Raw genomic sequence first — 24189 nt, forward strand, 5'->3', positions numbered from 1 at the left:
ACCCACTTAAGGACTCTATATGGGCTCCGGAATACCCCATAAGGGAAAGGGAGCAGTTTTCCTTATAACAATGGGAAGATGTATAAACATCCCACAAGCAAATCAAGATGGATGCCTGAAGGATTCTCACTGTTGTAGACCCTCCTTTATTGAACAACAAACATTCAATTCAGACTGGACACAGGCCGCATCATAACAATGTATTCAAAGCAGTATCGCACCACTTTGAACAAAAAATTCTCCCAAGAATCCTGGGAATTGGAGGTTATTAAGGGCGCTGTGAGTTGCTATTCTGTAGCTGAGAGCTAGAGTTCCCAGAGTTCTGTGGGGAAAGGGATTGGTCGTTGGACCACTCTGAGATCTGTAGTTCTATGAGGTCTCCCTAATAGGGTCTCAGCACCCTCAGCAGACTACAGCTCCCAGGATTCCTTGTGCAAAGGCACGACTGTTTAAATGGGTGCTGTCAGAGCTGGCTCCAGGTCCCAGCTCACAGAGGACCAACGCTAGCCGGCAGTAATGTACAAAAGTCTTTATTGAAGTACAGTTTCCATTTTCAAGCCGCAGCGCCCCAGCTCTACGTCTAGGGGTTAGATCGGCGAAGCTCCATCTGAGTCTCCGCCCCCTGTACACCAGTTTAAGATTCTAGCCTTACTCCACCTCTTCCGTCTCTCCTTTCTCCTCTGGGTCCTGCTACCCCCCGGGGTCCCTTCCTTCCTGGATTCTTCTGACGCTGACGTTGACCCCCCTGACTCCTCCCCCTCTTTTCGGCGGGCTTTGGGACCTGGCTCCCTATCCGGGCTGCCAACTGCGCCGCCCTCCTGTACATTTGAACTTGGCGCGCGCGCCCAGCCTTCAACCTTCCTCTCGACCGTTTCCTCGCTCCCCGATGGAGGCGTGGCCAATCCTGACTCATGTCCTCCCACTGGCAGTGCGCCGCCTGATCCCGATGCCTGGGACTCCTCCCCCCTACTGCACTCTGGTGTGGACGCTGGTCCTGATTTCCAACTGCTGCTCTCTGAGTCCCCTCTGGCCCCTTCTTCCTGGGGTGTCCCCCTCGGCACCCCCCTTGCTCTGACCATGGGAGCCCCTTTCTGTGAATCTTCCGATTCGCTGGAAAGACTCAGAGACCTCGGACCGCTGTCATCGCTAACATTTCCTTCGGACTCCTCCCCCTCGCTCTCTATTTCCTCCCTTTCCTGTGCCTCTGCTCCTGAACCCCTGACAGGTGCGATACTGCTTCAAATGTATACAGGTCCCAACCATTTTGCGTGTGTTCGATGGGGGCCATCATCTAACCACTGCGTCAGCTTTCTGTAAGGCTCACCCAGCGAGTTTCATGGTTGAGTGGAGATTTGAACCCAGGTCTCCGTGGTTCCCGTCCAACACTCTTAACGGCTTACACCACACGGCTTTCATGTACAGTGGTACCTCAGGTTACATACGCTTCAGGTTACATACGCTTCAGGTTACAGACTCCGCTAACCCATAAATATTACCTCAGGTTAAGAACTTTGCTTCAGGATGAGAACAGAAATCGTGCTCCGGCGGCGCAGCGGCAGCGGGAAGCCCCATTAGCTAAAGTGGTGCTTCAGGTGAAGAACAGTTTCAGGTTAAGAACAGACCTCCGGAACGAATTAAATACTTAACCCGAGGTACCACTGTACAGTCATACCTCGGGTTACAGATGCTTCAGGTTACTTTTTTTGGGTTACAGACTGCTAAAACCTGGAAGTACCGGTACGGGTTACTTCCAGGTTTTGGCGGTCGCGCATGCGCTAAATCGCGCCTTGTGCATGCACAGAAGCGCCGAATCGCAACCTACGCGTGCACAGATGCGCCACTGCGGGTTGTGAATGTGCATCCCACATGGATCATGTACACAACCCGGGCGTCCACTGTATATAAAAGTCCTATTGCTGTTTTCAGTTTGTGAATGCAAACATGGGCTTGGCTCCGATGATGACTGTGGAACATTCCTTTCCCTTGACTCTGGAACGGAGCATGGCGTGGCCGTGATTTTTCCTTGTCCTACGGCAGCCCATCCCAGGGTTCCCGGGCAAACCGAAGGACCAGCCCCACAATGCTGGCAGCCTTGGCCACACCTCATTCCTCCCCTACATCAAACAGAGGTTTCTTCCCAACTCTGCAAACTTGGCAGCCGCACCCTTAAGGCGGCATGCGTTTCTCTCCATTTACATTTCCCACGCATAACTTGACCTCTCCTCCAGCTGTTGCTCTTCATGTATAAAATTATGGCATTCACCCCCATAAGACGAAGTGTGATGGCAACCAACTCAGAAAGCTTTTAAAAGATTAGACACATTAGAAGGCTAGCAACAGCTAAGGTAAGGCAAAGGTAAAGGAGCCCTGGATGGTTAAGTCCAGTCAAAGGCGACTATGAGGTTGTGGCACTCATCTCACTTTCAGGCAAAGGGAGCCGGCGTTTGCCCACAGACAGCTTTCCGGGTCATGTGGCCAGCAGGACTAAACCGCTTCTGACTCAACGGGACACCGTGACGGAAACCAGAGCACACGGAAATGCCGTTTACCTTCCTGCTGCAGCGGTACCTATTTATCTACTTGCGCTGGTGTGCTTTTGAACTGCTAGGTTGGCAGAAGCTGGGACAGAGCAACAAGAGCTCACTCCGTCATGGGGATTTGAACCACCAACCTTCCGATCAGCAAGCCCAAGAAGCTCCATGGTTTAGCCCACAGCACCACCCATGTCCCAGCAACAGCTCTTAGCTACAGTTGGTTGGTTGGTTGGACCAACTTTACTCCAAGGAGCTCAAGGTAGTGGACACAGTTCTTCCCCTCCTCAATTAATCCCCACAACGACCTTGCGGAGTAGGTTATGCTGAGTGGCAGGGAGTGTCCCCAAGTGAGCTTTGTGGCCCAGGGTGGGGGTTGAACCTGTTGGGATTCGCAGGATACTGAGTAAGTCTGCAGGCTTCAACAGGCTGATGCAATACTCTGTGAAGTGCTGGGTCAGAGTGACTCAGCAGGAGTGTGATTAATGTGATTGGCTATCACCTGTTTTAAAAAGAAAGCCTGTTCAACAGTAAGTGTGGTGGTTGTGCTGTGGTGTGGTGGAGAATATTCGTTTGCCTTAAATACAAGATGGGTGACACCTGGCTTGAGAGCAGTACATGTGAAAAGGATCTAGGAGTCTTGGTTGACCACAAACTTGAGATGAGCCAACAGTGTGACGCGGCAGCTAAAAAAGCCAATGCAATTCTGGGCTGCATCAATAGGAGTATAGCATCTAGATCAAGGGAAGTAATAGTGCCACTGTATTCTGCTCTGGTCAGACCTCACCTGGAGTACTGTGTCCAGTTCTGGGCACCACAGTTCAAGAAGGACACTGACAAACTGGAACGTGTCCAGAGGAGGGCAACCAAAATGGTCAAAGGCCTGGAAACGATGCCTTATGAGGAACGGCTAAGGGAGCTGGGCATGTTTAGCCTGGAGAAGAGGAGGTTAAGGGGTGATATGATAGCCATGTTCAAAGATATAAAAGGATGTCACATAGAGGAGGGAGAAAGGTTGTTTTCTGCTGCTCCAGAGAAGCGGACACGGAGCAATGGATCCAAACTACAAGAAAGAAGATTCCACCTAAACATTAGGAAGAACTTCCTGACAGTAAGAGCTGTTCGACAGTGGGATTTGCTGCCAAGGAGTGTGGTGGAGTCTCCTTCTTTGGAGGTCTTTAAGCAGAGGCTTGACAACCATATGTCAGGAGTGCTCTGATGGTGTTTCCTGCTTGGCGGGGGGTTGGACTTGATGGCCCTTGTGGTCTATTCCAACTCTATGATTCTATGATGGAGGCCGTTGTTGTGGCTGGCATCCGTCTGCCTCGAAAGACAACGGAGTGTGCCTCCGGGGGTGAAGTCACACCGCTTCATTCGCAGTAGCAAAGCACCTCCCTGGGACGCAAGCCTGGGCAGTGTGTCTGGAGGTCCTGGGCTACCCAGATGACAAGACCTCTTGGCCTCGCAGATGTGGTCCAAAGGAAAGCAGAGTAAGACGTTTGGCACCAGCTTAGCTGCAGGAGTTGCCAGAAGGAGGCACCATCCAACTGCCTTAGAGACACCTCTCCAGATTTGTGTAGGGTTTCCTCTTTAGCCTTTTCTTCTCCCTGAAGATATCCCACAAGGCAGTGGAGGTTTAGGATCAGAGTTTTCCTTCTCTTATGTGGGCTCCCTTCCCAGGCTGATAAGCCCCATCTGCCCTTCACTTCTCTCTGCAGATGTGCAGAAATCACCTTTTTGACCACAGAGCCCACTATTGGTTTCGTCTGCTCAATCCACCTGTCTTTGTACAGGGCAGTGTTGGTGCTGACCTTTAAAGCCCTAAATGGCCTCGGTCCTGTATACCTGTAGGAATGTCTCCACCCCCATCGTTCAGCCTGGACACTGAGGTCCAGCTCCGAGGGCCTTCTGGCGGTTCCCTCCCTGCGAGAAGTGAGGTTACAGGGAACCAGACAGAGGGCCTTCTCGGTAGTGGCGCCCGCCCTGTGGTATGCCCTCCCTTCAGATGTGAAGGAAATAAGCAGCTATCTTATCTTTAAAAGACATCTGAAGGCAGCCCTGTTTAGGGAAGTTTTTAATATTTAATGCTGTATTGTTTTTAACATTCGATTGGGAGCTGCCCAGAGTGGCTGGGGAAACTCAGCCAGATGGGCGGGTATAAATTATTATTATTATTATTATTATTATTATTATTATTATTATTATTATTGCAGTGGTACCTTGGGTTAAGTACTGAATTCGTTCCGGAGGTCCGTTGTTAACCTGAAACTGTTCTTAACCTGAAGCACCACTTTAGCTAATGGGGCCTCCTGCTGCCGCTGTGCCGCTGCCGCGCAATTTCTGTTCTCATCCTGAAGCAAAGTTCTTAACCCGAGGTAATATTTCTCGGTTAGCAGAGTCTGTAACCTGAAACATATGTAACCGGCTGTATATGTAACCCAAGGTACCACTGTATTATTATTATTATTATTATTATTATTATTATTACTACTACTACTACACAGGGGAAGTTCCTAACTCATTGAGGGTTTGAGACCTTCACCTGGCTGAGCCAGAATTATGGGAGCTGGAGTCTGAAAACATCTGTAGGGCCCCACATTTCAGGCCCGCCTAGGTATACTGATGAATATAAGATGCTCACCATCCTCTTTAAACTGAATGCTTTTAAGGGGGTGGGAACAACCCCAAAACTAACACCACTGAATAAAATTAAGGGAGTTACATCGTGCAATTGATTTTTCTTCTCTTTACAATTAGGTAAGCATCAGTGCTATTTTTCTAGAAAAAGAGGTGCCAGAATTCACCGTGAACTTCTCCCTTCTCTTATAATGGCAATGGTGGCCACCTGAGAGGTGACGGAACTGAATTCCAGTGAGATCCAGCTGAAAAAAATCCCTGGTAAGCATATATATATACATTTTATATATATATATATATATATATATATATATATATATATAGTCCACTGGACATTTGAATACTTTATTTTTTATAACACATACATATGTATGCACACACAAACGCAGGTTTCAGCCTAACTTCTAAATACTACAAACAGAACAGTGTGTGAATTAATGAAACAAAATGAGGCGCTATTCAGAATAAGTCTTTTTATTGACAGTGAGCTCATCGGCTCAAAATTCACTTACATACAAAACAGTAAAATAAAGTTTACCTTTACGGAAGTGAATTGCAAGTATTAGTCAGCAGAGACAATGCAATCAGTAGGATGTGAGCCGATTTCAAAACATCCTCTTTGAATCATATAGGGCCATAGACATGTTTGGCATTTAGTTTACTTTGTAAGATTTATAAGCCACTCAATCATCAAACCCTCTAAGCGGGTTACATAAAATATTAAATATGCATTAAAATAATTTAAGCTTCCCTCCCACTCTATATACCCGATCAATTCAGGTATCAGGAATTGAAATCGTCAAGTATTTTCCGTATCACAGAGCTCCTCTGGAAGAACGTACAGCAAGACATGTCCGCTTCATGAATTTGGACTCTGGGAGACAATGCCAGAATAACCCTGTGGAATTAATTGGAAAATAATTCTGAATGCTTTCTCATAAGAATGCCTTACCACTGTTTTGGACTACTGCAATGCGCTCTACGTGGGGCTACCTTTGAAGGTGACCCGGAAACCACAACTACCCCAGAATGTGGCAGCTAGACTGGTGACTGAGTGTAGCTGCTGAGACCATATTACACCGGTCCTGAAAGACCTGCGTTGTCTCCCAGTATGTTTCAGAGCAAAATTCAAAGTGTTGGTGCTGACCTTGAAAGCCCTAAACAGCCTCGGCCCAGTATACCTGAAGGAGCGTCTTCACCTCCATTGTTCAGCCTGTACACTGAGGTCCAGCTCCGAGGGCCTTCTGGCAGTTCCCTTGCTGCGAGAAGCCAAGCTACAGGTAACCAGGCAGAGGGCCTTCTCAGTAGTGGCACCCACCCTGTGGAATGCCCTCCCATCAGATGTCAAGGAGATAAACAACTATCTGACTTTTAGAAGACATCTGAAGGCAGCCCTGTATAGGGAAGTTTTTAATGTTTGATCTTTTATTGTGTTTTTAACATCCTGTTGGGAGCCGCCCAGAGTGGTATAAATGGGCAGTGTGTGCATGTATGTATGTATAAATACCATATTTTTTGCTCTATAAGACGCACCAGACTACAAGACTGTTTTTGGAGGAGGAAAACAAGAAAAAAAATATTCTGAATCCCAGAAGCCTGAACAGCGAGAGGGATCGCTGTGCAGTGAAAGCAGCAATCCCTCTTGCTGTTCTGGCTTCTGGGATAGCTGCGCAGCCTGCATTCGCTCCATAAGACGCACACACATTTCCCCTTACTTTTTAGGAGGGAAAAAGTGAGTCTTATAGAGCAAAAAGTATGGTAAATAAAATTCAATCTCCTTTTATAAAACAGCAAATCTAAACACAATGCTCTTTCTATACCCTATTTGAACAATTTCCCTTGGAACTAACTGCACTTGAACTAATTTCAATTGCACTTGGAACTAATTAGGGTTGCCATATGTCCGGGAAAACCCAGGCATGCCCTCTTATGGGGGGCCAACATGCCCATTCTGGCGGATTTTTACATTTTAAAGGAAATGTCTGGGTTGGTGGGGGTGGGGTTCAGACTCAGGCTGGTCTGCAAGCTGCGGCAGCTGCCAGCCCGAGCTGGGGAAAGAGGCATGCTGGCACAGTTTGGCTGTCCTCTGTTTTGCTCTCCAAAATATGGCAACCTTAAACTGGGCATTCAAACATTTTTGCACCTAGAAGCCCCAAGGGGAACCATGTAACCATCTAATCCAACCCCCTGCAATGCAGGCGTCTCAACTAATGCCTCCTTGAGAGGTGGCCATCCCAACTCTGCTAAAAACCTCCAAGGAAGATAAAGGTAAAGAGACCCCTGACCATTAGGTCCAGTCGTGGCCGACTCTGGGGTTGCGGCGCTCATCTCGCTTTATTGGCCAAGGGAGCCGGCGTACAGCTTCCGGGTCATGTGGCCAGCATGACCAAGCCGCTTCTGGCGAACCAGAGCAATGCACGGAAACGCCGTTTACCTTCCCGCCAGAGTGGTACCTATTTATCTACTTGCACTTTGACGTGCTTTCGAACTGCTAGGTTGGCAGGAGCGGGGACCGAGCAACGGGAGCTCACCCCGTCGCGGGGATTCGAACCGCCGACCTTCTGATCGGCAAGCCCTAGGCTCTGTGGTTTAACCCACAGCGCCACCCACGTCCCTCCAAGGAAGATAGGTTCACCTAAACAAAAATGTTTTAAGCCTGCACCAGAAAGGGTACCGCAAATATGCCTTCCTGGTGTCAGTAGACTGGGAATTCCCATTTCAGCAACAAAGGACGTCTTACCTTTGCTCTTTGCACCATGCATTTCTCATCAGCTGAGATGAATTTCGCCCTGGTTAATCTGCCCCATAATTTCATTGTATTTGGAGGTGACGGCGTTGGCTCTCCTTGTCAGCTGTGCGAGGACACGATACAAGCTGGACACGTGGTAATAGAAATAGCCTTCAGGGTTCTGCTTCTCTTTCTCTTCCTGTTCTTTCAGACGGCTGGCAACATCAGGGTTCTGGTTACTGAGAGGCATGAGGCCACCTTCCACCACCAGCTTGATGGATTTCAGCAGCGTGTAATAATCATACAGATCTTTCCCGCCCGAGTCAGCCTCAGGCGTGTTGTCCTGCCATTCCAAGGGGACGCCCTGGAGAACGCTGGGGAACATCACTGTTTGCTCCATCTTGCGGACCGCAGAGAAGTAATCTTCCATGGTTGCGAGAGGAGAGACTTCTTTGAGCCTAAAGCCTCGGGGGATCTCAGCTGAATTGCAGACAGGACCGTTAGATGTGAGCGTTCCTTGCTTCCAGTTGGTGTGGCAATTTATGAGCAAGCCTGGGTGGAAACCAGCCGTGGAACGTGTGATCAGGAAGAGGTCCATTGGAGCGGTGGACAACACCCCTCTGTCCCCAGCCAATCACATTTCTCCTCCTCTGGCATCTCATCAGTTTTCTCGTATGTGGTTAGCAATGTGACTTTATTTACAGGTTGAATGAACCCAAATTAGAGGTGGACTGAGCTGCGATTGACCCGACCCCAGTTGAAGCCAGGACTTGCTGATCAATAACTGACAAGTCATGATGTGCAGAGTGGAAAACAACAAGCCAAATCAAGCAATATTTATTCCCGGAGTTTCAGAATCATTGGAGGACAAAAAAACAGGCTTGCAATACATGGAGAGCCATTGCTACTCCTGAAGGCAGAGTGTGCTGGGCCCGGGGGTAACCCGTGAAACGCGGTCCAGGACCGGTCCAGAATCCGAAGGTTCTGCTAGGAGTCAGTCCAACAGGCCCGAGGCAGGACACAAGGCAGGAAACCAGGCAAGGACGGGTACAGGATCTAAGGCAGGATCTGGCATACAGCAATGTTGCTCCCCCAACCTGGGGAGGGGTCCGACAGCCTTTTATGTTTGTCGGGGTAGCGGCCGGTCCTGATCCCCCGGTGACTCACCACCCTGCTTCACCCAAAGGCGAGCACTCCTCCTGCGAGTACTCAGGTCTCTCCTTCTCTAAAACCTTAGTCTCTGCAGCTCGGGAGACATCGGTGGGTTACTAGACCCAGGGGCCGCCTCAGCCTCCCCTGACCCAACCGGTAGTGGAGCAGCTGTAAGTGATGGCCCAGCTGGAGGCAACGAGGTCATCCCCGCATCTGGAGCCAGGGCAGGCTCAGGCCCCTGACTCGGCCCAGCTGGTGTTTGTTGCAGGGGAACCTGTGCAGACTGGGACTCTTCAGGATCAGGCCCCAGACTTGGTTCAGGTGATGTCTAAGGCAAAGGATCCGGTGCAGACTGAGACTCCTCTGGTTCCGAGCCCGAGTCCCAGGCCATCACACAGAGAAGTCTTGGATGCTCTTAATGTAGACATCCCCAAACTCGGCCCGCCAGATGTTTTGGGAGTCCAACTCCCACCATCCCTAGCTAACAGGACCAGTGGTCAGGGATGATGGGAACTGTAGTCCCAAAACATCTGGAGGGCCAAGTTTGGGGGTGCCTGGCTTAACCCATGCTTGATCTTTCACCAAATCATAGAACCTTAGAGTTGGAAGGGACCCTGAGGGTCATCTAGTCCAACCCCCTGCAATGCAGGAATCTCAGCTAAAGCATCCACGACAAATGGCCATCCAACCTCTATTTAAAAACCTCCAAGGAAGGGCAGTCCACCACCTCTCATGAAACAGCTTCTCTGTTCCACTGCTGAACAGCTCTTACTGTCAGAAAGTTTTTCCAAATGTTTAGTCAGAATCTCCTTTCTCGCAGCTTGAAACCATTGGTTCTGTCACGGTCCAGTTCACGGGAGATCGAAGTCCCGGCAGCAGACGTCAGGACCGGGGTCAAGATGGCGGGGTGGGAGCAGGGACGGGGGTCCAGAAGCCAGGAGTCAGGAAGCCAAGAATCCGAGGGTCAGAATGCTGGGAGTCAAGAAGCCAAGGGTCTGAGGGTCAGGAAGCAAGGAGTCATGAAATCAGGGGTCCAAGGGTCAGGAAGCAAGGAGTCCCAAAGTCAGGAGTCCGAGGGTCAAGAAGCCAAGGTTCAAGGATCAGGAAGCAAGAAGCCAAACGCAGCAAGGCAGGACATGTTGCTGTGGCAAAGAGCTGAAGGGAAATGCTGACCCTATATCCCTTCCCGCTCTTGCCACCAGGTGCAGTGAGTTACCAATCGGCCTCACCTGTGTGGCTGTGCCTTGCCTCTTCAGAACAAACTTAGGAAGGCCCTGGTCCTGCAAAGTCCTATTGGTCACAGGGCCTGGCTCCTGCACGCACACCTAACAGGTTCGAATCCTACCCTCCAGAGCGGGAGAAAACAAGCTTGCTCCCTCCTCCATGTGACAGCCCTTCAGATATTTGAAGATGGCTATCCTATCTCTGTAGATGGTGACAGCAGTTACAAAATTAAAAGACACCTGCTTCTTGGGAGAAAAGCAATGACAAACCTAGACAGCATCTTAAAAAGCAAAGACATCACCTTGCCAACAAAGGTCCGTATAGTAAAAGCTATGGTTTTCCCAGTAGTGATGTATGGAAGTGAGAGCTGGACCATAAAGAAGGCTGATCGCCAGAGAATGGATGCTTTTGAATTCTGGTGCTGGAGGAGACTCTTGAGAGTCCCATGGACTGCAAGAAGATCAAACCTCTCCATTCTGAAGGAAATCAGCCCTGAGTGCTCACTGGAAGGACAGATCCTGAAGCTGAGGCTCCAATACTTTGGCCACCTCATGAGAAGAGAAGACTCCCTGGAAAAGACCCTGATGTTGGGAAAGATGGAGGGCACAAGGAGAAGGGGACGACAGAGGACAAGATGGTAGGACAGTGTTCTCGAAGCTACCAGCATGAGTTTGACCAAACTATGGGAGGCGGTGGAAGATAGGAGTGCCTGGCGTGCTCTGGTCCATGGGGTCACGAAGAGTCGGACACGACTAAACGACTAAACAACAACAACAAAATCCTATCTCTTCTCAGTCTCCTCTTTTCCAGGCTAAACATATCCAGCTCTTTCAAGCGCTCCTTAGGAGCAGTGCTGTAGCCTCTGAATATCAGCATACCAATTTCCACCTCCTCTCTTTCAAAAGACTGTGATTATTATTTTTTAAAGTTGTGGAATGGGAAGGAAGGGAATAGAGAACACGGTTGCATGCTAGCTTGAAAACATGCCCACATTGTTATGTGCAAAAGTGCACTGGGAGATAAAGGACCCCTGTTTATTTCAAATGATATGTGTGCACACAGCCTAAATTGGTGGTGAGAGGGCGATCTGGCTGCGAGATCTGTCACCCCATTGATTGCCAGGGTTCATCCGGCTATGCCATAGTCAATGGGCATAGCCCACGAAGCAGGGAGCCTTCAGAAATTAGTGAGAGCATATCGGGGCATTGCACAGTGCTTATTGTTCAAACAGGGGTGTTACAAGCTATTTCCGACTGTGAAATGTTGGAAGGGGCAGGGACAACGACATGGCTAAGGCAGCAATCCTTGAATCGGGGACATGAGCAGTGCTGGATATAAACTAAACAAGCTATAGCTTAGGGCCTCACTCTCTTGGGGGGCCCCAAAAAATTTAAAGAAAATAAAGCACTGGATGTACATTTCCAAAATATAAGATAAAAAACAAATAAAATAAAACCTACATACAGCAACAGTGTTTTGTGTTGTGTAGGCTCCTATGATGTAAGTCATGGGCCCCGCCTGCTAGCCTGCTCCCTAAAATATCACTGGTTTGCTCATTTCTATATATAGGGTGCCTACATTCTGCATGTGCAAATGGCTTTAGATACCTATTAGGTCCATAAATTACCATATAGCATATATTCAGCACAAAAAACAGTGACCATTTGTTGTCGACAAAGGACAGCTGGACATATAAAGGGCCCCATTGCCTTCAGGAGCTTAGGGCCTCATCAAACCTAAATCCAGCCCTGGACGTGAGTCTTGAACAGGGACAGACTCAACAAAAATCTTGGCTTGATGTTACGGGAAGCTGTACTAGCATTTCTGGATGACACACAGCTCTGTGGTATCACATGTGTTTTCCATGCAGGAGGTCCCAGGATTGATGCCCAGTACAGTGGTACCTCGGGTTACAGACGCTTCAGGTTACAGACTCTGCTAACCCAGAAATAGTACCTCGGGTTAAGAACTTTGCTTCAGGATGAGAACAGAAATCGTGCTCCAGCGGCGCAGCGGCAGCGGGAGGCCCCATTAGCTAAAGTGGTTCTTCAGGTTAAGAACAGTTTTAGGTTAAGAACGGACCTCCAGAACGAATTAAGTACTTAACCCGAAAACCATGGTATCTCCAGGCAGGGCTGGAAAGAGCTCCCTGTCTGAAATCCTGGAGAGCACCTTGGCAAAATACCCTCTTGGGGGACCTTTCCTGACAGGCAAGGAGCAGTCCTCCTGTGAGGGAGCCATTTTGATTTATGCCCCTAACATGAAGTTGCTCCATGGAAAATTAAAAGGGCTGCCTCTAACTTAGGGCCCGTTCACTCTTTGCTTGTTCTGGGATTTTTCTAGTCACGGGTCTGAGAGGTTTTTGTCCCTTCACTTAAGCAGGGAAAACCCATTTGATGTTTGTTCCAATTCAGCAGTAAACAGCAGATTTTTCCATTAAAAACTGCACCGGGGGGAGAAATCACTCAGACCCATGACAAGAAACCAGTTAGGGTTGCAATATTTCAAAAAGTGAAAATCTGGACACAAAAGTGCTTTTTTTTTTTTTTTTTTTTTTTGCAAAGTTGGCAAGCTTTATTTTTGGTTTTCTATTGGCCAAAGTTGTTGAGTTTTATTGACAAATCCCTAAAAAAAGAGAAGTTTTTGAGGTGTTTTTTTTTTCAGGAAATTTGCCAAAAAAACTCACTTCCGATACAGGCTGCAATACGCCTGGATTTTCCAGGACATCTTAAAGGATTTCTGAAAATTGTGCCCAGACGCTGTTTTCAGTGGAAAGTGTGGATGTGCCCTTAATCACACAGCAACACACACACAAAAAGGCTGAATTGTGGGCAGGGAACTGATGCCCTTCATTTCCTCACAGGAGCCATGAGGTGGCACGGAGCTTATCTCTAATGAAAATGATTTCAGATAGCAAGCATAACAGGCAAAGTCTCCGGATGAGAGCCATTACCTGTCAGGGTAGTTGACAACTACAGGACTAGATGAAACAATGGTCTAGGCAGCTTCAAACGATGCAAAGTGCTTTATTAGTCTGAACTAAAAGCAATATTTAAACACCAGAAAGCAATGGAAACCCAAGGCATACGTTTGCCATGGAGTTTATAGATATCAATTTTGTCCATAAATACCATACAGATAGCCATTTTGTTCACAAATATAATATAGATAGCAATTACGTTCACAAATATCAGTGCTTGGCTTATTCAAGTAAAGTCCATGCTACACAACGTTGTGGGGTAGATGCTGCAGTCAAGGTCTCTAGATTGTCCATTGAGAGCCTTCTTTGTACAGCCTCAGACAGAGGACCCAAGTTGTATACATGTGCAGGTTCAGAAAGGCAGGTTGTCCTGTAAAACGGAAAATGGAAAAGGTGTTAACAAGGTGGGTTGTGTCATAATTTAAAACAAAGGTCCCTGTGACTCAGCCCCAGCCTATCCCAACCTGGTGGCCGCCAAATGTTCAGGACTACAACTCCCATCAGTTACAGTCAAGCTGGCCAAGAAATCTCTTCTGTGCAAATGAACCAGGAAGGAAGGTAGGAAGAGTCTGCAAGCATATTTTTAAAAGCTCTTTGACTCTGTTAACAGGCAGTGCAGCAACAGGAGACTACAAACATAGAGGGAAAGGAGAATGTTTGTTGTAGAAAACCAAGCTGTTCCCACCAGATCTTATGGACCATGGCTCCCATAGTCATGGTGGCTGGGCTGAGCCAATAACTCACCTTTCGTGTCCTTGGCGTGTGTCTCACCAGCGGAGAGAGATTTCGTTCTGGTTGATCTGCCCCATGATCTCATTGTATTTGGAAGTTACGGCGTTGGCCCTCCTCGTCAGCTGGGTGAGGACGCGGTGCAAGCCGGACACGTGGTAATGGAAGAGATCTTCCAGATCAACCTTCTCTTTGCTCTCCTCTTCCTTGAGGCTGGGATTCTGGAAGTCAAGAGGTGCTAAGCCACCCTCTGCCCTCCCCTTGATGGATTTTAGCAGAGTGTAGTCTTCATACAGGTCTCTCTCGCTGGAGTCTCCGTTGCTCGAGTTGGTCTCGAATGTTTCAGCCTGGTCTTCCAAGGAGACTCCGAGGAGAAGGCTGGGAAACATCACCGTTTGCTCCATCTTGCGGACGGCAGAGACGTATCCTTCCATGGCGATGGGTCGAGAGGGGTTCTCCGGATCTGAATTTGACTTCTTTTTCAGGGTCCCAATCTGCGCTGTGCAGGAAAGGTGAGCTGTGTTAGGTTTCAGCCTTGCTGGTGGCAATTTATATAGCAATCTTGGTCACTTTCTGAAAGCCTGAGTGGGACAGTTCCACGCCAGTTCCAGACCCTCCTTTCCCAGGGAGCCAATCCCAGCTTCCCGTGAATTGCAAGAATTTGGCAGTGACTCGTCTGTGGTTTGCAATGTGATTTTATTTACAATCTGGATTCTTTCCCAAACTCTTTTGCCCATATCAGCGACTTGGCATAAAGTTGGACGCTTGCGGGTTCAGGTTGTCTTTTTTCTCTCCCCCCGCCCATAATGAAAGAGAGAGAGACCTAAATTAAGCAAGACTGGTACTAAATTAAACAGCTTTTGGCGAACCACACTGCTGGGAAACCACAGAAAGACTGCCTTGGTTGGCATTGCATAATTTGCACTCAGTTTGTGATAGCTGGTTCATGCCATCATCTTGCTGCAGGGCACATGAAGCAGAGATGTTGCAGACTGTCTTCAAACCACGGGGCCAGAAAAAGATGTTTGGCAAGCAACCTAAGTCTGGGAATCCACGTCCCGTCTGAACATCTATACAGGGTCAATGACTGGGCACAAGTCTTTAGCCCAGTCTCCTCTCTGTTTAGACTTCTAATTTCAGGGGCTTGGGCAGAGGTCTGTCTTGCCACCCGCAACATGAAGATGCCAGATGGAAGTTATATTTACTGGGTAATCCCAGTTGTGATGTACGGAAGTGAGAGCTGGACCATAAAGAAGGCTGAGCGCCGAAGAATTGATGCTTTTGAATTATGGTGCTGGAGGAGACTCTTGAGAGTCCCATGGACTGCAAGAAGATCAAACCTATCCATTCTTAAGGAAATCAGCCCTGAGTGCTCACTGGAAGGATAGATCGTGAAGCTGAGGCTCCAAGACTTTGGCCACCTCATGAGAAGAGAAGATTCCCTGGGAAAGACCCTGATGTTGGGAAAGATGGAGGGCGCAAGGAGAAGGGGACGACAGAGGACGAGATGGTTGGACAGTGTTCTCGAAGCTACCATCATGAGTTTGTCCAAACTGTGGGAGGCAGTGGAAGACAGGAGTGCCTGGCGTGCTCTGGTCCATGGGGTCACAAAGAGTCGGACACGACTAAATGAATCAACAACAACAACAACAACAACAACAGCAACAACAACAATTTATTATTTGTACCCCACCCATCTGGCTGGGTTTCCCCAGCCACTCTGGGCAGCATCCAACAAAGATTAAAAATACATCAAAATGTCACACATTAAAAACTTCCCTGAACAGGGCTGCCTTCAGATGTCTTCTAAATGTCATGTAGTTGTTTATCTCTTTGACATCTGATGGGAGGGCGTTCCGCAGGGCAGGATCCACTACCGAGAAAGCCCTCTGCCTGGTTCCCTGTAGCTTTGCTTCTTGCAGGGAGGGAACCGCCAGAAGGCCCTCAGCGCTGGACCTCAGCGTCTGGGCAGAATGATGGGGGTGGAGACGCTCCTTCAGGTCTACTGGGCCAAGGCCGTTTAGGGCTTTAAAGGTCAGCACCAACAAACTGCTTAGGAATGTAGGAAGCTAACTTATAGAGAGTAATAGAATTGGTCCATCTAGCTCCCACGGCAAGTGCTCTCAAGCTGATCGGCAAGAGTTTCAAGTAGGGTCATTGGGCGAGAGACCTTGGGTATAATATACGGTGGTACCTTGGTTCTCAAACTTAATCCGTTCCAGAAGTCCATTCCAAAACCAAAGCATTACAAAAGGCTCACTTTCCCATAGAAAGTAATGCAAAACAGATTAATCCATTCCAGACTTTTGAAAACAACGCCTAAAACAGCAATTTAACATTAATTTTACTCTCTAACGAGACAATTGATCCATAAAATGAAGGCATTAATCCATGTACTGTACTATAAAATAAATAAAGCAGTACAGTCATACCTCAGGTTGAGGTTGCTCTGGTTGAGCGCTTTCAGGTTGCGCTCTGTGGCGACCCGGAAGTAACAGAACGTGTTACTTCCGGGTTTTGCTGCTCACACATGCGCAGACAGTCAAAATGACGTCACGTGCATGCGTGGAAGCAGCAAATCGTGACCCGCACACGCGCAGACGCGGGTTGCGTTTACTTCAGGATGCGAACGGGGCTCCTGAATGGATCTTGTTCGTATCCACAGTTACCACTGTATTGTAGATAATAAAAATTAAAACACTTTTTTTTCTTACCTGCACTGATGATAGTCATTGTTGGATGGGGGACTTTTATCCATTTACACAGTCACACAATCAATCAATCAATCAATCAATCGGTAGCTGAACAGGGTTCCACACAGTCACAAAAACAAATTAACTGAAAAAGCCTCAAAAACAAAAATGGAAAATAAATAGCAAAAACATAAGTGCCAAACTTAATCCATTACAGAAGTCCGTTTGACTTCCAAAATGTTCAAAAACCAAGGCACAGCTTCTGATTGGTGCAGGAGCCCCGGAAACAATAGCCGACAGCTGCATCGGACATTTGGCTTCCGAAAAATGTTCCAAAACCGGAACACTTACTTCTGGGTTTGTGGTGTTTGGGAACCAAAGCGTTTGAGAACCAAGGCATTTGAGAATCAAGGTACCACTGTACAACTTACAACATGGGAGAAGTTATGGAACTGGGATTTCAAATTCACAGCATGTTACACTTTGAAAGACAACTATATGAAAATGATGTTGGTATTTAACTCCTAGTAAATTAGCAAAAAATGTATAAAACAGGGTCAAATATATGCTGGAAATGTAAGGAAAAAGAAGGCACCTTTTATCATAAATGGTGGAATGTAAGGGAGTTAAAAAAAAGGGGAATGATATATAATAAATTGGGGGGGAAATGTTTAAAACCCCCCCGAAGCCTTTCTTTTAGGAATTCTAGGTGCCAAAATCCCAATGGAGCAGAAAAGACTATTTATGTATGTGACCACAGCTGCTCAGATATTAATGGCCCAGAGATGGAAATAAGACAAAGTCCCGGCCAGAGAAGAATGGCAGATTAATTTGATGGACTATGCTGAAAAGGCAAAATTGACCGGAAGAATGAGAAATCAGGAAGACCAAAATTTTAATAAGGAATGGGGAAAATTTATAATTTATCTTAAAAACCATTGTAAATGGCTAAAAATCATTAGTAGGCTTGGAATAACATTGGTAGTTTAATGTTGAAGTTTGGATATAACGGAGATGAAAAAGAATTAGTAAGGTAAAGGGACCCCTGACCATTAGGTCCAGTCGTGACCGACTCTGGGGTTGCGGCGCTCATCTCGCTTTATTGGCCAAAGGAGCTGGCGTACAGCTTCTGGGTCATGTGGCCAGCATGACTAAGCCGCTTCTGGCGAACCAGAGCAATGCACGGAAACGCCGTTTACCTTCCCGCCAGAGCGGTACCTATTTATCTACTTGCACTTTGACGTGCTTTCGAACTGCTAGGTTGGCAGGAGCAGGGACCGAGCAACAGGAGCTCACCCCATCGCGGGGATTCAAACTGCCGACCTTCCAATCGGCAAGTCCTAGGCTCTGTGGTTTAACCCACAGCACCGATGCAGGAGGAAATATTCAACAAAAGGACCCACAAAGGGGAAGAGGGAAGGTCAGGAGATTCTTTGGAAACTTGTTTTGATGTTGGTTGTTGATCATTGACTGTAAAACTTTAGACTGAAAAAACTATATAATTTTAAAAAAATTGTTTCAAGCATGGAAACTCTTTCCTCCCTACCTGGAGGTGGTGAGGACTGAACATGAGATCTTCTGCACGTATAGCAGATGCTCTGCTGCTGAGTATTTCAACTTTTGTGGGTTTATTTACAATGCTGGAACATTAGCCAGCTGCCTCTTAATGGTCAGCAGCAAACAACAAGCAGACAAGAACAGACCCAGAATAGAATGTAAATACTTTTGGATGCTTGACCCCATCAAAACAGTCCTTGAGCAGTGATGTTGTCTTTCAGCGGACAAATGAGAGAGAGGAAGGGATATTCTCTGTTTTGGGATGTGTCTCCCGAGCAGTTCGTGGCAGGCCAGGCACACACATGGCTGTCTAGTCAAACAGGGTATTGCCTGGGCTGACAAGTGGGGTGATAACTTGGGCAAAGGGTTTGTGCCACCTGCCCCAGACAGAGTGAGCATGTGTTTGCTGAATGATCATCACCCAACCAGACACCAATTGTCAAAGGGAACGCACAAAGTTTGGGGAAAGTTCAGCGATCTTTGTTGCATTTCTTACACCAGACAAACATCTGACTTTTGGGAACTGGAATTCAGGGTTGTCTAGTGAATGGATTGGCAGCAGATTAAGGTGTCAAATATTGACTTGATAGGTAAAGGTAATAATAATAATAATAATAATAATAATTTATTTGTCCCCCGCGCATCTGGCTGGGTCTCCCCAGCCACTCTGGGCGGCTTCCAACAAAGATTAAAAATACATTAAAATGTCACACATTAAAAACTTCCCTGAACAGGGCTGCCTTCAGATGTCTTCTAAATGTCAGGTAGTTGTTTATCTCTTTGACATCTGATCGGAGGGCGTTCCACAGGGAGGGCGCCACCACCGAGAAGGCCCTCTGCCTGGTTCCCTGTAGCTTTGCTTCTCGCAATGAGGGAACCGCCAGAAGGCCCTCGGCGCTGGATCTCAGTGTCCGGGCAGAACGATGGGGGTGGAGACGCTCCTTCAGGTATACAGGACCGAGGCCGTTTAGGGCTTTAAAGGTCAGCACCAACACTTTGAATTGTGCTCGGAAACGTACTGGGAGCCAATGTAGGTCTTTTAAGACTGGTGTTATGTGGTCTTGGCAGCCGCTCCCAGTCACCAGTCTAGCTGCCGCATTCTGGATTAGTTGTAGTTTCTGGGTCACCTTCTTTTTTAAAAAAATAAAAGTTTTTATTAATTTTCAATACAATATAGATATAATACCATATCAAAGGTTTATCACAAATTATATATTATGGAGTTCCTTCAGCTTATCTGCCAATCATCCGCAATTAAATTTTAGTTACGCATTTCCTAAATTTAATACTGCCTTTTTATATGCCTTCCTAATCTTATTTTCTTTTTTACAATACTCCTCAACCTTTCACAGAGCTTCTTGAAATCCCACAAACGTTGTTTGTTCATCACATATATTTTTCAGATATTCTACAAATTTCCCCCAGTCCTCGATGAACTTATGGTCTCGTTGATATCTAATCTTCCCAGTTAATTTGTCCAGTTCTGCATAGTCCATCATTTTCATTCTCCATTCTTCCAGGGTCGGTAGTTCCTCCTGTTTCCATCTTTGGGCCATTAATATTCTCGCTGCTGTAACTGCATGTTTCTGGGTCACCTTCAAAGGTAGCCCCATATAGAGCGCATTGCAGTAGTCCAAGTGGGAGATAATTAGAGCATGCACCACTCTGGCGAGACAGTCTGCGGGCAGGTAGGGTCTCAGCCTGCTTACCAGGTGGAGCTGGTAAAGGACCCCTGGACGGTTAAGTCCAGTCAAAGGCGACTATGGGGTTGCAACGCTCATCTTGCTTTCAGGCCGAGAGAGACGGTGTAATTAAGGACTACACTGCCTTGTAGTGGTTTTATTAGGGAGTTAGAGAAATTCATGTAGGGAAGTCAATAGCTACCAGGCCAAAGAGAACCTTGCCTGTAATGACCAGTGGGATGATACTTGTCAGACATGTCTCTGGTGGCTGGTAATCAAGCCAGCCAGCTCCAGAAGGGGAACTGTGTCCATTTATTGCAGCAAGGAACAGCATTGTGCTGCGTGGGGTAGTTGACAAGATGTCATGGACTGGCTGGATTGCAGAGGGTTAGGTGAAAGCCAGATGGCCAGTGCCAATTTGCCAAATGGAAAAATTCCTGCCTGGCCCCAAATACGACGGCCGACTTAGTCCATAGAAAAGTCAAAACGTCAGTAAAAGCAATCAAATTCAGGGTGGGTAGGTGGGAGATCGGACAAAAGAGCAGGGAAGACGGCCGGGCAGGCCACAATTTAACACCCCATGCAGTGGGCCCACGCGTCCTCTTTTTTTAAAAAAAAGATATTTATTAAGATTTTCAAAATATTACAAAAAGAAAAAAGAAAAATACAAAATAAAAGTAGTTAAAAACAATTCAATCTTTCCGTTACTTATCTTTCATCTTCCTTGCACCTCCCTTTTTTGTATTCCAATTCAGTTTGTTAGTTCAGCAAATCCTTCCCCTCTTGTTATCCTAGTCTTTAATCTTAAAATATTGTAACATTAAATTTTTACCTATTAATAATCCATTTTTCATATTCCCTTATAATATTACAGCTAAAAACCACTTAATTTCTATCCAACATCATTCTAACATTCATTAATTTTGCAATATTTCTGTAAATAGTCTTTTCCCATTCTTTCTTTCACCAATTAATCATCCACTTTTACTTTATTTAATCTTATTTCTCTTAAAACTTATATATCTAAGCTTATTCTTAAAACGTTTCCCCTAGGGTCAGAAAAAATTCCAATCCACGATTTTCCCATCTCTCATTAAAAGAAAACAAAAAACAAAAAAACAAATTATAATATATACATTTTAAATTCCCAATTTTCTTTCACCAACTCCCCTCCCCGGTTTCGGCCCCTAGCGATAGTTCCATCAATCTCGGAAAACCTTCAACCCGGAGATCTTAAGTCCGAGGCTCTTAAATCTCTTTCATGTCCCCTCTGCCGGTCTTTTTTGGTAGTCTTTGGTGTTAAAAAACAGATCTCGGTGAAGCTCCAACCCGTCGGTAGTCATATTCCTTCTTAGCAGGTATGCCAGACTTCCGTAGTTAGAAGTAGGGCCTATAGGATATTCCAAATCTTGTTTCTTTTTTTTTTTTAAATGATATTTATTAAAGTTTCCAATAAAAAAGAACATATCAATAAAAAGAATTAAAAGTAAAAAGGAAAATACACAATACAAAAATACACAATACACAGTACAAAGAACAAAAAACAAAAAAACAAAAGAAAAGAAAACAGTTAAAAACAATATCACCTTTTCATCGCCACTTTTAAATTTACTTATTTTCTGGACCTCCTCATACCTCCCTCTTTTGTATTCCAGTTCAATTTGTTTGTCCAGCAATTTCTTTCCCTCTTTTTTTAATCCCAATCTTTAATCTTAATATAATATAACATTAAATTTTTACCTATTAAAAACCAATTTTCCATTTCTTTTAACTTTTTTTTAAATCCTAATCCTTAATCTTGATCTATATATAACTTTAAAGCCTGTACAGCTAGAAGCCACTTAATTTCAATCCAACATCACTCTAACATTCTTTAATTTTGCAATGTTTCTGCAGATAATCTTTGAATTTCTTCCAATCTTCTTCCACCGACTCTTCTCCCTGGTCACGGATTCTACCAGTCATTTCCGCCAGTTCCATATAGTCCATCAGTTTCATCTGCCATTCCTCCAGTGTGGGAAGCTCTTGTGTCTTCCAATACTTTGCGATGAGTATTCTTGCTGCTGTTGTTGCGTACATAAAGAAAGTTCTATCCTTTTTTAACACCGATTGGCCGACTATGCCCAGGAGAAAGGCCTCTGGTTTCTTCAAGAAGGTATATTTAAATACCTTTTTTAGTTCATTATATATCATTTCCCAGAAAGCCTTAATCTTTGGGCACGTCCACCAAAGGTGAAAAAATGTGCCTTCAGTTTCTTTACACTTCCAACATTTATTATCGGGCAAATGATAGATTTTTGCAAGCTTGACTGGGGTTATGTACCACCTGTATATCATTTTCATAATATTCTCTCTTAAGGCATTACATGCCGTAAATTTCATACCTGTGGTCCATAACTGTTCCCAGTCAGCAAACATAATGTTGTGTCCAACGTTTTGTGCCCATTTAATCATAGCAGATTTCACCGTTTCATCCTGAGTATTCCATTTCAACAACAAGTTATACATCTTTGACAAATTCTTAGTTTTGGGTTCTAACAGTTCAGTTTCTAATTTTGATTTTTCCACCTGGAAGCCAATTTTCTTGTCCAAATTAAATGCCTCCATTATCTGAAAATAATGAAGCCAGTCTCGCACTTTGTTTTTTAATTTTTCAAAACTCTGCAATTTCAGTCTATCTCCATCTTGTTCTAAAATTTCCCAATATTTCGGCCATTTGACCTCCATATTGAGTTTTTTCAAGGCTTTCGCTTCCATTGGTGACAGCCATCTTGGAGTTTTGTTTTCTAATAAATCCTTGTATCTTATCCAAACATTAAACAATGCTTTCCTGACAATGTGATTTTTAAATGCTTTATGTGCTTTGACCTTATCATACCACAGATATGCATGCCATCCAAATACATTATTGAAACCTTCTAGATCCAAAAGATCAGTATTTTCAAGAAGCAACCATTCTTTCAGCCAGCAAAAAGCTGCTGATTCATAATAAAGTTTAAGGTCTGGCAGGGCAAATCCACCTCTTTCCTTTGCATCCGTTAGTATTTTAAATTTTATTCTGGGCTTCTTGCCCTGCCAGACAAATCTAGAAATATCTTTCTGCCACCTCTTGAAACAATCCATTTTGTCCACTATTTGCAAAGTTTGAAACAAAAACAACATTCTAGGCAATACATTCATTTTTATCGCAGCAATACGGCCCAGCAGTGAAAGCTTCAAATTTGACCAAATTTCTAAATCTTTTTTCACTTCAGCCCAACATTTTTCATAATTATCTTTAAATAAATTCCCATTTTTTGCTGTCATGTTGATCCCCAGGTATTTAACTTTCTTAACCACTGTTAAACCTGTCACATTCTGAAACCTCTCTCTCTCCATTGGTGTTAGATTTTTCTCTAAAACCTTAGTTTTTAACTTGTTCAATTTAAATCCTGCGACTTGACCAAATTCTTGAATCAGTTCTAAAACCCTTTTAGTACTAGATTCTGGCTCCTGTAACGTCAATACTAAATCATCTGCAAATGCTCTCAATTTGTACTGTTTAGCTCCGACCTGTATACCTTTAACCAACTGGTCCCTTCTAATCATGTTCAGCAAAACCTCCAGGACCAAATCTTGTTTCACACTCCTTTCAAATCCAAAGGCCCTAAAAACTCCAGCCTCCGCCTGACTCAGATTTGTGTCCCAAAAGTCATTTAATCTCCACATAGGGTGATCTCTCCATCTTTCATTTTCCAAACCAAGCCGGGCTTCCATCTCCAAAAACTGGCTCCTCCTAGTTGCCATCATGTAAGGCCTCAAGTTATAGTCCACCATTTGCCTCTGTAGGGTTACGGCTCCCCCTTGCATCACTTTAATCACAACAGATTCCTCCTTCTCAGATTCTTCAATTTGTTCAGTTGGAAAAGATTCTTGTCAACTTCTTTACTAATGCCCAGTTTTGTTCCCAAGGTTACAACATTGGTAGCCATAACATTTATCTGGTCTTGCAGCTTTCCCAGCAAATAAAATGTTCTATTCAATTGCCACTCGACTTCCTTCCCGACCGCCATCCTTAAGAAGTCCAAGGTCAAAACTAATTTCTCAGAACTTTTATCTTAAACAATTTCCCAGCCGCATCCTTATGATAGTATCCCAGAGCTCCCTCTAGAGGGACACAAGTTCCTTTTATCACTCCTTCCAGCACAGTCCCAAAGGTCCCAAACGTAAGATTGTAACAATTCCTTCCTTCTTTTTAAATACTGAAACGGACAGTAGAAACAAAGTCCTTCTTTTA

At 45.6% G+C, this 24189-nt stretch overlaps 1 protein-coding gene, 1 long non-coding RNA gene and 1 pseudogene across 3 annotated transcripts in view; 1 reads left to right on the forward strand and 2 right to left on the reverse strand.

The window, feature by feature from the left end:
- LOC308475413 overlaps positions 1-24189 on the forward strand; it is a 171463-nt gene that overhangs the window by 43129 nt on the left and 104145 nt on the right. The gene's annotated exons all lie outside the window — the stretch shown is intronic.
- Positions 5627-8509, reverse strand: LOC308475369 (thyroid hormone-inducible hepatic protein-like). Its single transcript, XM_081002486.1, has 2 exons — positions 7909-8509; positions 5627-6066 (listed from the first exon to the last, which is right to left on the reverse strand). Exon 1 carries the CDS (start codon positions 8492-8494, stop codon positions 7937-7939), a length of 558 nt encoding a protein of 185 aa, XP_080858612.1. The 5' UTR covers positions 8495-8509; the 3' UTR covers positions 5627-6066; positions 7909-7936.
- LOC308476290 (mid1-interacting protein 1-B pseudogene) lies at positions 13279-14527 on the reverse strand (annotated as a pseudogene). The gene is made up of 2 exons (XR_013991619.1): positions 13997-14527; positions 13279-13622 (listed from the first exon to the last, which is right to left on the reverse strand). The product of XR_013991619.1 is annotated as a mid1-interacting protein 1-B pseudogene (transcript).

This window comes from Podarcis pityusensis (genome assembly GCF_964106645.2).
Source record: "Podarcis pityusensis genome assembly, chromosome: 4".
In the NCBI taxonomy this organism is placed as follows: domain Eukaryota; kingdom Metazoa; phylum Chordata; class Lepidosauria; order Squamata; family Lacertidae; genus Podarcis; species Podarcis pityusensis.

Bases quoted from the DNA above. Each gene is read 5' to 3' on its own strand.
- LOC308475369 (XM_081002486.1), bottom strand. From the start codon at position 8,494: ATGGACCTCTTCCTGATCACACGTTCCACGGCTGGTTTCCACCCAGGC.